At 37.4% G+C, this 16380-nt stretch overlaps 1 protein-coding gene across 1 annotated transcript in view; it reads left to right on the top strand.

Annotated features, from left to right (window-relative positions):
- LOC143669753 (uncharacterized) overlaps positions 1-13933 on the top strand; it is a 48172-nt gene extending 34239 nt beyond the window's left edge. The window contains 5 exon segments of the mRNA XM_077144347.1: positions 2244-2370; positions 6564-6659; positions 7153-7244; positions 7683-8682; positions 8685-13933. Coding sequence (XP_077000462.1) covers positions 2244-2370; positions 6564-6659; positions 7153-7244; positions 7683-8682; positions 8685-9475 — 2106 coding nt within the window. The 3' untranslated portion in view covers positions 9476-13933.
- Positions 13934-16380: the final 2447 nt, after the last annotated feature.

The following is a 16380-nucleotide window of genomic DNA, read 5'->3' as shown; positions in this document are numbered from 1 at the left end:
TTACCAACAGTCTCTTCAAAGCATTCTAGGCCTTCTCTATCAAGTTGTTCACAACTCTTCCAGAATCTTCCCCTTATCCATTTTAAAAACCACTCCAACATGTTTGGTATTTGTAAATTACAGCACCCCACTTCTCTGATGCCAAAATCTGTTCTACTTTGCTGACTGACATGATGGAAAATAACAGAATCAAAAGAATGACTTTTAAAAGGAGAATTTAATACGTTGCAAGTTTACAGTTTTAAGGCTGTGAAATTGTCCAGTTAAAATATGTCTATGGGCATATTTTATGTCCAATCTAAGACATCCAGATAAAGATACCTTGGTTTAAGAAATCTGATGACATTCAGCATTTCTCTCAGCTGGAAGGGCGTATGGCAAACATGGTGTCATCTTCTGGCTCTCTTTCCAGGCCTCTTCCTTCATGAAGCTCCCTGGGAGGCATTTTCCTTCTTCATCTCCAAAGGTTGCTGGCTGGTAGACTCTGTGGTTCTCTGATCCTTCTGTCATGGTTCTATACCTCTCTTCTTGTTCTCAAAAGGGACTCTGTCTGAAATGGCTCCTCTTATATAGGATTCCAGCAAGCTAATCAAGACTTAGGTTGATCAGTCTAATCAAGTTTAGCGCCCACTGTTGATTGAGTCATATCTCTGTAATGATAATCTAATGCTTCCAACCTGTGATAATGAATAGGGATTAGAGGAAACCATTGTTCTCACAAGATTGATTAGGATTAAAACATGGGTTTTTAAGGGTACATCAATCCTCTCAAACTGGCACAGTGATCATTCCTCAATAAGTAATCTTTCCAGCAGAAGTTTGTTGCAGACTCCATTAAGACTCTGTATTCACTGGAGAACTGAGAGAGGTTTGTTCTCATTCAGCCCATGTCCTCTTTAGAGAAATAGTGTACTCACTGATCCTGTTAATGCCTGCAAATGGCTTAGATGTACAGTGAGCTTAGTTGATAGAATTGAGTAATAGCAAATATTTATAGTTGGTAGTGAGGTTGGTGTTCAACAAGTGAGTTCATCAATACAGAGATGCAGTTGCTAAGATGGAGGGTTTTGCATTGTCGAGAGAAACAAGTGTGAGGACTAGTTAATAGAAGGAAAAGAGGAATCATTTATTTTCCTCAAGTCATAATTTCTTAAAGTTTTAATATTGTATATTTGTACATTTTTAAAACTTTCAAAATGGATACCCAGAATTTTCCCTTTCTTTTGTTCTGATTGCTCTTTTCCCCTTATTTTAAGCAATTTATTCAAATTTTGTAAATAGAAGTAATGAAAAAAATTGTTGTTTCTTTAATGTTAGCTTGCATTCAGGGGTATAGTAGGTACAGTAAAATTCATGGCCCCAAGAAATTTTGTGATGAATTAGAGAGACCAGAATGGGTTGGAGGCCTTCTTTTATTCTTGAACATGAAAAGGAGGTGAAGATATTAAAGAGATGATGAACATGGGTTTTGAAGATCCCAAGGAAAATTGAGTTTGAATGATCTCATATCCCTGGAATGGGCAGCTAGTATAGGAGTTTCAGGAGTCTGTGAAGTGAACCACTGATCCATACTTGTATTTTATGATAAATACCTGAAGTTATGGAAAATTTAATGATGCAGCATACACTGTTCCAACTTATCCATGATACCTATTTAGTTCTGTAGAATGTTATACCTAGCTGCAAAATTTGCTGCCATTCGATTGAAAAATATAGCTGTATATTATGTTCAGATGCAAAGTACTTTACACATAAGCTTTCAAAATTTCAAACTGTTTGTGAAATGATGTCAGATGAGAGAAAATAGGTCATCTGGGACAGTAATATAATTATAGTTATAAAAGTGGCAATACATGGGTATTCATTGTCCTGTGATGAGTCTGTATATTTACTTGAAATAGGCAGAAAATGTTTTTTTTGTTATAAATGCTGAAGTGCAAATTATACCTCACCATCTGCAAGTTCTAATGACCAGTTTATTGGGAAATGTCAAGATTATATTAGACCATGTGTTCTTTGAGATTTTTAAAAATTATTGAGTCAAATAATCAGTGTGTATATGTATGTGTTCATCCCTGTGAAAGACAGATTGCTCAGTATTGAGAATCATCTGACTTGAAACACAAATGCAGCTTGAGTTTTCTGCAACAGTTACCAATTCCTCAGTGTTATGCTCCCAATCATCGTACACTGAATATTGACAGATGGACCTTTCTGAGCACTTGTATCTCTGATGTTTCTAGGAGTTAGTGAAATTGAAAGATGTAGTTATAGAATTTACTCATGCAGAGTGGGTCATGCTGGATTCATCCCAGAGAAGGCTGTTCAGAGATGTGATGCTGGAGAATATCAGTCATCTGCAATCAGTGGGTGAGTATGAAACTTACCTATCTAATCCTCTTAAGAAGTGTCTAGAACAGCTTGTGTATATTGTTTTAGATTTTACTTTATATTCACATTCTATGTTATTTCATAACATGAAAAACTATCTAAGATTTTTGTCTCTTTACTCACTACTTATGTCTAGTTTTTCCCCTGACTAAAATATAATTTTTGTGAACATAAATTCCATGTATTTCCTTTACTCAATTTTAAACTCTCAGAACAATGTTGAGAATACAATGAGTATTTTCTATAAGGATAAATAAGGAGATTAAATATGCCTTAAATAATTACTGTGCTCTAGGGATTTTGTGTGGATTCAGATGATAGCAATAACACAACAGGCATATCATTTCCATATTAACTTAGAATGTTCCAAGGGAACTTATTGTATTACTCAGGGTTCTCCAGAGAAACAGAGCCAACAGAAGATATCTATAAATAATGAGATTTTATAAAAGTATCTCACACCAACTATGTGGATGCATGAGTCAAAATTTTATAAGGTTGGCACTAGCTGGCAACTCCAATGAAGGTCATCAATGAACTCTCTAGGAGGGGCTGGCTGACTGAGGAAGACATGGAGGTTCTCTCTTCTCCCTTAAAAGTCTCCAACAAAGTGAATTAAATCTAACTGATTCAGTTCTCTCTTTGTGGAAGACATTCCCTTATTTGATAATAGATGTAATTAGCCATAGATGCAATAAACTAAGTAATGATTTAGTAAACCAGCCTTCAATTTATTATTCAGCCATGAAATTTCTTTGAAGTAATGGTTATGCCCGTGCTTACTTGACCAGAAAACTGGGCACCCTCACATGGGCAAGTTGACACATGAAATTAACCATCACAATGTTTTTTAATTCTTTGTGAAAATCATAATGAGTTATTGTGGAAATCCAGAATTTTTCTTATCTGAAAATATAGAGTGTTCTGCCATCTGTTCTTAAGCTTGGCTCAGCAACCAGAAGTTCTCACTGTATTTGGGCACAAGATCAAGATTTAACATTTTGATGGTGAAAAATGGTCAATATTCTATGTTCCAGGTACTTTTCCCCAGGCTGGCCTTCAAAAGTTATATTGTTTTTTAGTCATGATAGTGGTTTGAAGCTATATGTACTGCAAAAAAAGAATATTCTTAAATCTAATCCATTCCTTCACATGTGAACAATTGTTTGTATTAAATTTGATGAGGTTACTTCAGTTAAGTTGTGTCCTTTCTCAAGCTGGATGGGTTTTCATCTATTACTGGAGTCTTTTATAAGAGAATAAAATTCAGAGAGAGAGAAAAAAGCCATAGGTATAAAATTCTGAAGTTGATGAAACATTGAAGAAAAGAAAGAAATCAGGAAACAGTATCATGTATCTTGCCATATGGCAAGCTAAGGAACAATGGTTTCCAGTTGTGAGTCTCAGAAAGCCACAGTCTTGGGGAGAAAATGTTGCCTTGACGATGCATGGATTTGGACATTTTCCAAGGCTCAAAACAATAAACTAATAAATTTCCATTTTTAAACCTACCATTGTATGTTATTTGCTTAAGTAGCCCAGGAAGCTAAAGACAAAGTTTGGCCCAGGCATTTGATGTGCTTTTGTTGCATATACCACAAATGGCAATACAGCTTCAGAATGGGGTAATTGGTTGAGGCTGGAAGGACTGTGGGGTCATTTATAGAAATGGCTTATATATCTTTGAAGAGAGCATTCAAAGACATATGGATGTGAAAGGTATTTCCAGTAATGCCCTAGAAGGAAATGATGATGTATTATGGAGACAGGAGGAAAGATGATTCCTCTCACTATTGAGTTCTGATATTGTGTGGAAGACAGATCTTCATTTATGAACTTGGATATTTAACTGAGGCAATTTCCAAGATAAGCATGGGAAGCTCAGAATTCTAATCACCACTTGTGTTAAAATGTGAGAGAAATGTGATAAGCTAAGAACTGAAATCATGGGCTTAAAGAAACCAGACATTGGTGGTTTAGAGAACCTGAAACTTCTGGAAAGTGAGCCCCCAGAGAATAGCCCTTCATGTGAGGGTTTAATTAAAAATGAGAAAAGTCAGCAATTCTGTTCTACTCAAGATTGGAGGTGCAGTTATCCAGGAGAGATTTGTGGAATGTTGTTCTGTCTGATGGTTTGGACCTCTGTGTACAATATTCATAACTGACAAGTTGTTTGCAAAATCTGCCTGAACAACCACTGGTAGCCTTGATGAAATGGGACAGATTGTAGGAAAAATCACTTCAAGGGTAGAGCCATTGAAGCTGACATCTGGACCAAAGACATATCAGGCAAGAAGTTGGACCCAGCAATATATGTAGAAAGGATGTGTCTTTTTCACCACTTGGAGTGTGTTGGCCTCACCCCATGTTGATTACCACCCCACTCTTTCAGATGGTGGAATGAGAACCCATTTCTCTCTGCCACCTCACTGTTCTGTGAGGTTTGTGACTATTCCCCAAATCTTTCAGAGTCAGACCACAACCCCAAAGTCCTGAGAGGTTGGAGATTTCACTCCTGTGTTTACAGAGAGCATGGCTGTTGTACAAGCACTTGGGAGGGCTGAAATTGCCACTTTATCAGTATTGGAGGACAGAATTTCATTACATATGTGATTCTCAGAACTTGAAATGTAGCAGAGTATGCCGTGCAGGGTTTGGAACCATAAACTGTGCTTACCTCTTACCTACCGATCAAATGGAAGTGTTTATTTTATGCTTGTCACTCCATTGTACATTCTTCTCTAGATTTCACAGGTACACAAGCAGAGGGCACTTGTACTACAGAACAGACCACACCCATAACCAATTTTGATTAGACTTTGTACTAAACATTGCTTCTGAAGTGGCTCAAATTTGGGGAGGATATTTTAATGGAATGAATGTATTTTTCCTATAGAAAGAACAAACCTTTCTGGGTTGAAGAGTGTGGAGTGTGGTGGTTTGAAATTGTATGTACCCAGAAAACATTTTGTTAACTAAAATCCATACCTGTGCTTTTTTTTTTATAGCTGTGATTTTATACCAATTGTAAATATGACCTTTTGGTGGGTTCCTTCAGTTAAAGAGTGTACCACCCAAAAGAGGATGTGTTTTAATCCCATTACTGACATACTTTATGAGAATTTTCTTAAGATAATAAAATTCACACAGAAAGAGAAAGCTATCTAAAATAAATTGAAATTATGAAACCCAGAACAGAAGGAAGAGACCAGGTGATGCTGCTTGTGTCTTGACATAAGACAGGCTAAGGAAACAGGGTCAGCAGATGCCAGCTCCAGAATGCCACAGTGTTGGGGAGAAAGCATTGTCTCAACTGTACTTTGATTTGGACATTTTCCTGGCTTCAAAGCCATGAGCAAATAAATTTCCAATTTTAATCCAACCACTTTCATGGTGTTTGCTAAAGCAGTATAGGAAGTTAGAAAATCACTGTGCCCATTTGAAAATATTATGTACTCCAGAAAAGCCATATTTTAATCCCAATCCAACCTTGTGGAAGCATCTGTTTTTTTGAATGCTACAATAGTGTAGGTTGGAATTTTTTATTAGATCATCTCCATGAAGATGTGACTCAACCCATTCCAGGTGGGACTTGATTAGTTTACTGGAATCCTTTAAAACAGAGAATCAGAGAATCAGTAATGACAGAAACATCAGAGCCAACAGAATCTTCACAGTAGAGCTGACAGTTGCAGGCACATGGAGAATAGGGACACAGGTATTTGGAGATGCTTGGAGCCCAGTAGATGTTGCCATAAGATGGTAAGCAAGGCAGAACCTGGGTAAGGCCAAGGGAAGCCAAGAGATGAAAGCCAGCCCTGAAGAAGCAAAGTGAATAATATCCACAGGAACAGAGGCTGAAAACAATTGAGCCCAGGAGCAAGTGATCAGCAGATGCCAGCCATGTGCCTACCCAGCTGACAGGTGTTTCTGACCCATTGGCCTTTCTTGAGCAAAGATAATCTTTTGTTAATACCTTAAGTTGGACAGTTTCATGTCCTTAGAGCTGTAAACTTGTAAATTATTAAATTCACCTTTATAAAAATATTCCAGTTCTAGTATATTGCATTCCAACAGCTTGCAAACTACACAATCACCTTCACTAGACTTCATGATAATATATTGTTAAGTGCACAGAACTCAGAATTTATTTTATTTTTTCCCATAAACAGGATATCAAGTCTGTAAATCAGATGAAGCTTCAAAGTTGGTTCAAGGGGAAGAACTGTGTGAAGAAGGAATTGGATTTTTTCTAAACCAAAATTCAGGTGAGCACTTCCTTGGAACATGTATTTAGGACAAGGAGGAACCTTGTCAATGAGTGACTCAAATATCACCTGTGGATTTCTGCAAGTTATATTTTCTGAAATGTACATGTACATATTGGGGAAATTTTCCTCAGTTCAAAGTATCAAATACTTATCACTCTGTATTCAAATGTCATTGGCTTTGGCAAAATAGATGTCTATGGACAATTGGACTTAAACTTTCATTTACAGCCCTTTTCTCATCCCTGGATTCAATGCTTTTCCCTCTCTTTACCTCCCAAACATATTTTTGAAATAATTTTTCTTATAATGAAGTCTTGAAAATATTTTTCAATTGATAGTGTCATATAAAGGTTTCTACTACCTCAAGTAATCCTTAATTTGATATTCTTTCTCAGATAACTGACATTTTAGAAACAATTATCTGGCTATGTGTGCTACTTCAACATATTCATCTTCCTAATGCTGGTCTAGAAATTAATTGGTTTTTCAGTTCTTCCAGGCAGGGAAGGTAATGTTAAAGAACAAGAAATGTTATCTGTGCATCATATCTGCAAAAAAGACATATCTACCATCATGTCATTGGTAAGCATTATGGCTGTAACCCTGGTGTTCCAAATAAATACATGGAAGTGGAATAAATTAAAAATTCAGTACAATCACTTAACTGTAAGTTGGTTTAAGTGTGAATCCAGGACAAGTCTGTGATAATTTGAATATAGAAAACAATTGATTTGAACACAAAAATATAACCTTCCTTCTATATGAAAAGATAATTCTATAAATATGGCTCATACTCAATCTCTGAAACATTATGAAGTCTTCAAGGCTGATTAGAAAGTTCTGCAGTTGAGAAGCTACAAAAGAGTAGATCTCTGTACATGCAGAAGAATAAAATGATTCATAAATAACATGGGAAATATTTTAATTGGAGATTATCACCGATTGGTTAGTTTTGAATTCAGATGTATATGGATTAATATCTATGGACAAATCTCTTACATTCTCTCCTCTACTTCCTAGAAGCAGAATTCTCATACTCAAAAGAATGGTATTATATGTCATAAATTGCCAGAAGATTGTGCTCATAATTCCAGAGTGATTCAACATGTATTAACTCCCAAAGGAATGAAGTCCTGCTTCAGCAATCTATTTGGAAAAGTCCTCAATGATTTATCATCTTTTAATCAACAACAGAATTTTCACCCTGGAAGTATGTCATATGAATGTCATCTAATTGAGAAATCCTTTGTTCAAAATTCTGGCCATACACATTACAATGGAACTCATGTTAGAGAGAAACCCTATGAATATCATCTATGTGGGAAAACCTTTACTAAACATTCTGAATTGAGACAACACGAGAGAACTCATACGGGAGAAAAATCATATGAATGCCATGTATGTGGGAAAGCGTTCACCTATTATTCTAACCTTAAACGACATGAGAACACTCATACTGGAGAGAAACCCTATGAATGTCATCAATGTGGGAAAGCATTCAGTTTCTCTTCTGATCTTAGAGTACATGAGAGGATTCACACTGGAGAGAAACCATATGAATGTCATTTATGTGGTAAAGCCTTCACTCATTCTTCTAGCTTTAAAACACATGAGAGAACTCACACTGGAGAGAAACCATATGAATGTCATCTATGTGGGAAAGCCTTCACCCGTTATTCTAGCCTTAAACAACATGAGAACATTCATACTGGAGAAAAACCCTATAAATGTCATCTATGTGGGAAAGCCTTCCCCCGTTATTCTAGCCTTAAAAAACATGAGAACACTCATACTGGAGAAAAACCCTATAAATGTCATCTATATGGGAAAACCTTTTCTTATCCTTCTAGCCTTAAATGACATGATAGAACTCACACTGGAAAGAATCCATATGAATGCCATCTATGTGAGAAAACCTTCAGCCATTATTCTAATCTTAAACAACATGAGAACACTAATACTGTAGAAAAATCCTATAAATGTCATCTATGTGGGAAAGCCTTTGTTCATTCTTCTAGCCTTAAAAACATGATAGAACTCACACTGGGGAGAAACCATATGAATGCCATCTATGTGGGAAAGCCTTTACTTTTGGGTATCATCTTAGAGTACATGAGAGAACTCACACTTGAGAGAAACCATATGAGTGTCATCTATTTGGTAAAGTCTTCACCCATTGTTCTTCCCTTAGAAAACACAAGAGAATTCACACTGGAGAGAAATGCTATGAATGTCATTTATGTCAGAAAGTCTTCACCCATTGTTCTGACTTTAGAAAACATGAGAGAACTCACACTGGAGAGAAACCCTATGAGTGTCATCAATGTGGGAAAGCATTCAGTTTATCTTCTTATCTTAGAGTACATGAGAGAATTCACACTGGAGAGAAACCATATCAGTGTCATTTATGTGGTAAAGTCTTCACCCATTGTTCTGCCCTTAGAAAACACAAGAGAATTCACACTGGAGAGAAACTCTATGAGTGTCATTTATGTCAGAATGTCTTCACCTGTTCTTACTTTAGAAAACATGAGAGAACTCACACTGGAGAAAAACCATATGAATGCCATCTATGTGATAAAGCCTGTACTCATTCTTCTAGCCTGAAACAACATGACAGAACTCACACTGGAGAGAAACCATATGAATGTCATCTGTGTAGGAAAGCCTTCAGCCAATATTTTAACCTAAGACAACATGAGAACACTCATACTGGAGAGAAACCCTATGAATGTCATTTATGTCAGAAAGTCTTTGTCCGCTATTCTAACTTTAGGAAACATAAGAGAAGTCACACTGTAATGAAACCTTAGGAATGTCATCTATGTGGGAAAGCCTTTACTCAATGTTTTAACTAGAGACAAGTAAGTGCCTTTCTCCTTAGCATTCAGCCTTGCCTAAAGGACAATCAGTTTTCACAGTTACCAGGTGAAGGAGTGCACGTGAAAACATTGAATCCAAATATAGTACTGTTTCCATAGTATCACATCATTTATAACACTGAATACAAAGTGGCCATTCATGTAATATTCACTCACTTACTCCTTAACAAAATTCAGACTTAGTATCACAAATTTGACTGATGTGGATTTATCACATTTAGTCTCTATAATTTGATTTAAACTTGTTCTCCCTTAATGGCATGGTATTGACAAGGTAATTAAACAGATTTTGAAATAATTATTGAATGTATAGATTTTATATATAAAATTGGAATAACAATGTAAAGAATGCCTGGTCTGTTCAAAATCCCAATGGTTATACCTTCATCACATTTACTCCTTAACACAAAAGACACCAGTGTATGTTACCTCAAAATAGGAACACTCTCCTATGTAGCCACACAAACCCAAATCAGCAAATGAAAAGATCCAATCAACAGCTCATTTTTGAATTTTACCAATTGTCCCTAGAGTGGGAAAAGGTTTTCTTGTCCATTTCCACTCATACTTTTCAAATTGGAATTGTTCCTGAGACATTCTCTCATGTGCTTGACACATTGGCAAGCACATATGATGCTAACTTGAGTTTTCCCACAGCTTCCTCCTGAACAGGCACAGGCCTAAATTCCAACAGCAAACCCCAGACTGATGCTGTCCTCTCCTCAGTTCATCCCATCCAAACGGACCTGAAATCCACCTACTCCAACCCTAGTGATATCAACTTGATAACTGGATGAATTTTTACATACACATGGGAAAATTGTTTTCTCATTATAATTAAAATGAAATTTATGGGGCTATATCCTGAAAGCACCTATGCCATCATCCACACCTAATATTATGACACTAAAAATTCCTGATAATCCATATAACTCTACTATTTTCTCACAAAAGATACATTGTCTTTAGGAAACATGAAGATTCATAAACTCCAATTAGAAGGTATATGAAAGAAATAGTGTAGGATAGTCATGAAATAGAAAACCTTTCACTAGTTCCTAATTTTGACATTTTTCCTTAATCATTCACAAATCTCTCCCCTCCATTGAGAAAGTATAGAGCATAATGAAAGAGAATGTTTATATATGCTGACTCTCACATTGCATATTTTGTATTAACTTCATTTATGCAATTTTTGTTATTAATATAGAATTTTTTTTGTATTTTAAGGGTGCTGAGAAATCCTAAATATTTTTCAAATGACCTTGAATGGATATTCTAGATCTTACTTTTCTATTTGCTGCATTCTCCTCCCATACCAATCCTAAGACATTCCTTGATTGAATTTACATCATACAAAAAGCCATAAAATTATGTCTGTTTGCAGGAAGAAGGAAAATTTGAGGCATGCAAAAAGATAAAGCTGCAAACACAGCAATAAAGAGATTGGTAGACAGTGCTCAAAAAGGAGTGCCAAGAATCAGATCTTTGGCAGAGGCAATTTTTCTACAACTGTGTTATACCATTTCCTAGACTCCACTGTTCAAATATAAAGAGTTTCTTCAGGCACATCTTTACTTAGTCATGTATCCAGGAATCAGGTCTCACCTTGAATCTTGTCACGGGATTCACCAGATCAACCTTGCTGACATGGGGAAGTTCATATAAGTACAGGTATATCAAACAGTTTTCAGACAGAGACAAGTCTACAGAATCCTATAAGCTGAAATTAAATTGAATAATGGTGGACCTATAAGCTTGCAATAAAAATCTCTCAAGTGTAAGATGGTGGAATAAGAAGTGCAGAGTTTCCATTAGTAAAAACACCTAGAAGACAGGTAAAAACTGTCCAAAGCTGCCACTCTGGGCTCAAAAAATCAGTGGAGTACCATGCTGGAGGAAGGGAAAGAGAAACTGTGATGGAGAAATTATAGTGAGAAACTCACTTGGCTGTATCTATTTGCACTTACTCCCCACCCTTGAGTCCAGTAGTTTCTGGTCAGCCCAGTTCCTCTATGTCAGAATGCTGTGGCATGGAATTTGTGAAGTCCCTTGTCACATTGGGAACAGGGTGATAGGACACAGTTCTGATATATTTGTTGCTCAACAAAATTGGACATCTTGATCCCACAACCTTGCCCCATTCCACACAGGAACCCATGGTGCCTGGAATACTGTTGTTTACTCAAATAGAGAAGCTGCCATGAATGACTAAATTGGCCATGCCTCATGGTGCCCATTCCCAAGCCCCAAGACAAAAAAGCTTCTGATAAGCCTACTTCCTGCCTAATGGGCTACTGCAGACTGAAAGAATTGGCGAAGTTCTCCTTCTGCCAAGAATGCAGGTGGATGCAGCAGAGCCTGGCCCAGGAGTTGATCTGCAAAATTGGATATCTAGGTTGCTCTCCTGTTGGTCTTACCCAGGCAGATTCCTGAAATGCCATTATTTCCAACTGCCATAGAAATAGGGCAGACTGAGTGCTAAAATATCTTGCCTTTGTTGTTTCCAAATTGTGCCATCTGTGAAGGCTTGGAATATGCCATCTTGGGAAGTTGTTTTCCTGGTCCTCTCTCCAAGTTCCTTTGGAATTCTTCTGCAACCCCTGAATGTGACCTTGGCCCTGTTTTGACTGGGAAATACAAACACAGTGCATGTAAGAGCTGTAACAGAACCCTATCAACAACAAAATCTTAGATGAGAGGGAAACCAGTCTTCAGAATCTCAATAACTTAATGGCCCAAATTACAAGCTGTACAAATAAACAAGAATATGGCCAGGCAAAGGAAAAAATTAAAAAGAGATGTAAAAGCTGGAACAACCACTCACAGATATTCAAAGCAAATCTAAACCAATTCAGAGATGAAGGAAAATGTATATTAAAGAATATTAAGAAGACACTGGGTGAACATATAAGAAGAAGTTGAAAGCCTGGAATAAAACTAACAGAAAGGCACAATAGATGAGATTAAACATATGTTAGAGCAAACAGCAGCAGTTTTGAACAGGCAGAAGAAAGAATTAGTAAGAATTAGTTGTATAAGGCAGGACATCTGAAATAAAAATGAGAAAAAAGTATATAGAGATAAGAATGGAAAAATCTGAGCAGCATCTCTGGGAATTGAATAACATGGAACTCACAAACACACGTGAAATGGGTTTCCCAGAAAGAAAAGAGAAGGGAAAAGAGGCAGAAAGTATTTTCAAGGAAATAATGGCAAAAATTATTCCCAAGTCTTATCAAAGACATAAAGATACAAATACATTGGAATCCAAACAGAATAAACTCTACTAAACCCACTCTGAGACACATACTAATCAGAATTTCAACTTCCAAAGATAGAGGATTGTGAAAGCATTAAGAGAAAAGCAATTCATTACATACAACAAAATTGGAATTGAATTAAATGCCAACAACTCTGTAAATAGACCCACTACTGTCCCCCATCCATGAGACATGACTTCCAATACTATAAGCCTCTTTAGCACTGTGGGACATGACAGCCAGGGATGATCCTTGCTTTGTCCACATGAGTTGAGAGTTACTAAAAGTGGTGAAAGAAATGGAATAAAATAAAGTTTCAGTATGTAAATCTTTCAAGTTTGGTTGAGAAGTCATTCCGGAGGCTATCTTATGCAAGTTGTAGCCAGATATTTCATGCTACCGGAGTATGCCATAGCACAAAAAACAGTATTCCTGAAAACTCTAGGGAATGCCCTTATGCTCTAAGTCTATGTAAAGATTTGCTTAGTAAGTTTATTTTCTCAGAAAATTAAATCCTCCAGATTGATCACAGGCAAGATAAGTCCTGAAACCCATAAGTACCAGTCACTCCAGGAAAATAACCAGAGTAATTCATCTATCCCAGAAATCCAGTACCCCTTTCCAGCATGAAAAAATTAAAATTGCCCTTTCCCAGGTAGCCCTGAAGGAAGAAAATTAATGAGAAGAAAGAGTATTAACTGAGAAGTTAGAATTCTGTAAATGACTGTGATTACTGACTCATTTTATAGACATATCCTTATAGAGTACAATGTTTTAGAATAACCAGAAGAAAGTACCAGAAGTTGTGGAACTGAAATCCAGTAGCTCTGATCTCTGATGATGATTGATAAGTTTATTGCAAAGAAATAGTTGTCTGTGTGTGTGTGAATCTACTTCAGGATGTTTTCTGTTGTTCCAGTGACTCTCTTACTATAATCTGTCAATACAACACTGTCTTAGTTAGCCTACCTCAATTGTAAGTCTTAAAATTGTATAGATTGCAATACTAGTGATCAGTAAGAGGGAGGGATAATATGTATGAGATGTTTGAGATTTTCTTTTTCCTTTTAATTTCATTTTCTGGAGTAATGCAAATATATTAAATATGATCCTGCTGGTGAATACACATCTGTGTGATGATACTGTGAACCATCTATTTTATACTTTGAATGGCCTTTATGGTGTGTGCAGCTATCTCAGTAGAAATATAGGGAAAAAAATTAACTGCCAATTTCTTTTCAGAAACCATGGAGGTGAGATGGTACTGGAATGATATATTTAAACTACTGAAAGAGAAAATATGCCACCCCAGAATTCTTCAACTGGCAAAACTCTTCAAAAATGAAGGAGAGTTTTAAAATATTCATTAAAAAACAGAAGCTGAGAGGATTCGTTAGCAAGACTCCTGACCTGCAAGAAATATTAAAGGGCATTTATGCCAGTTGAATAGAAAAGACAGGGGAGAGAGGCTTGGACGAGAGTGAGACATGAAGATTATCAATAAGGGTCCCTTAGAGGACCAAAAAAGAGGCAATAGGACATATAAAAACCAAATGATAAAATATTGAAGTATTATCTAAAGAGTAATAACATTGTGTGTTAATGTATTAAACTCTCCAATTAAGATGCACAGATTGGTAAAATGGATAAATGATCTGTTCATATGCTATCTGTAATAGACTCACCTTAGACCAAAGGTTACAAGTAGATGAAAGGCTGGAAAAATTATTCCATTCAGGCAGTAACCAAAAAAGAGCTAAGGTATCTATACAATATTAGACAAGATAAACTTTCAGTACAAAAAGTGTACGAGACAAAGAAGAACATTAATATTAACAAAAGAGGCATCCACCAAAAAACCCAAACAATCATAAATGTTATGTGCCTGTATTAGGGTTCTGTAGAGAAACAGAATCAACAGGGAACACTCCCAAATATAAAATATATAAAAGTGTCTCACATGACCATGGAAACACAGAGTCCAAAATCCACAGAGTAGGCTGTGAAGCCAACAATTTCAATGGAGGGTCTGGATGAACTCCACAGGAGAGGCTTACCAGCTGAAGCAGGAAGAGAGACTGTCTTTTCTGAATCCTCATTAAAAGGCTCCCAGTGATCAGATTAAGCATCACTCACTGCAGAAGACAGTCCCCTTGGATGATTACAAATCAGCTGTGGATGCAGCTGACATGATCATTATTTAATTCTATGACATGTCCTCATCTCAACAGATAGGCCAGCACTTGTTCAACCAGACAAACAGGTACCACCACTTGGCTAAATTGACACATGAACCTGACCATGATTGTCCACCACTTGTCAGCTTGGCTAGGTGAAGGTGCTTAGTTCTATTGCTGTGGATATGAGCCAATGGCATGTGAACTTCATCTGTTGATTACATCCACAGTCAGCTAGGAGGTGTGCCTGCTGCAGTGAATGATATTTGATTTAATTGGCTGGTGCTTAAATGAGAGACTCAACATAGCACAGCCCAAGCAGCTCAGCATACTCATGTCAGCCCTCGCAGCTCAGCCCAGGCCTTTAAGATGTAGAAAGAAATCATCCCAGGGAAAGTTGTTGGAACACAGAGGACTGGAGAGAAGGCCAGCAGAGATCACATAAGAAAGAACCTCAGTTGAAAATTAGCTACCTTCTTCTGAAGACCTAATGAAATAAATCCCCTTTTATTGAAAGCTAATCCATCTCTGGTGTGTTGCATTCTGGCAGTTATAGCAAACTAGAACAGAATTTGGTACTGGAGAGTGGGGTGCTGTTGCAGTTTGCAAGTACCAGATATATTGGAATGTTTTTTTGGATGGCTAAGGGGAAGATTTTGGAGGAACTGTGAAGAGAATGATGGAGAAGTCCTGGAGTGCTTGAAGAAACTCTTGGTGTAAACAGAACCACTGCCAATCTGGACAAAGGGGGCCACAAAAGGGGCAAATTGGAATTTGCAGAGCCGGAACCATGTAAGCTCGGGTCTGAAGTCAAGAAACATTGGCCAGGAGAGTGGACCTACCCATATACATGGAGAGGGGGAGTTTACCCTGAAGGTCAAGGGTGAGTCTCCCACCTTGTTGCAGCGAAAGAGTCGTGCAACCTCAGGCTTTGGAGAAGGTACAGAACACTCCTCGGGGGACTGGGGAGATCCTGGCTGTCACCACATGGAGGGGTTGAGCATGTGCCCCAGAAATGTCAGAGAACCCAGGAGTGGCCCTGATGCCTGGAAAGTGGAGCCGAGAAAAAGGTGGTCTCCTCAATGTTCCCCGAGGTTGATTCAGAAAGAGGCAGGCCACTGCATAGGCCCTTGGAAAGGGTGGGACTGCAACTTTCTAAAGCTGAAGGATAAATGACTTTCAGACTTTGAAATCCAGTAGTGTTTGACCTGCAGGCTTTCCTTCCAATTTCTCCCTAAGGATCCTGTGACTGTCCCTCCTTTGCATATTGGCACCAGGTAGCCTCTTTTGAGATTCATAGGTTCACAGCCAGAAGGGAATTTGTGTCACTTTGATATAATTTGTGGTGATTCGTATAGTTGCCAAGTTGACAAGGGGTGGACATATGGTAGTTAGA

This window comes from Tamandua tetradactyla, chromosome 26 (assembly GCF_023851605.1).
Source record: "Tamandua tetradactyla isolate mTamTet1 chromosome 26, mTamTet1.pri, whole genome shotgun sequence".
Lineage (NCBI taxonomy): Eukaryota > Metazoa > Chordata > Mammalia > Pilosa > Myrmecophagidae > Tamandua > Tamandua tetradactyla.
Note: the sequence above shows the minus strand (reverse complement) of the source record. Positions and strands in the feature narration are given on the sequence as shown.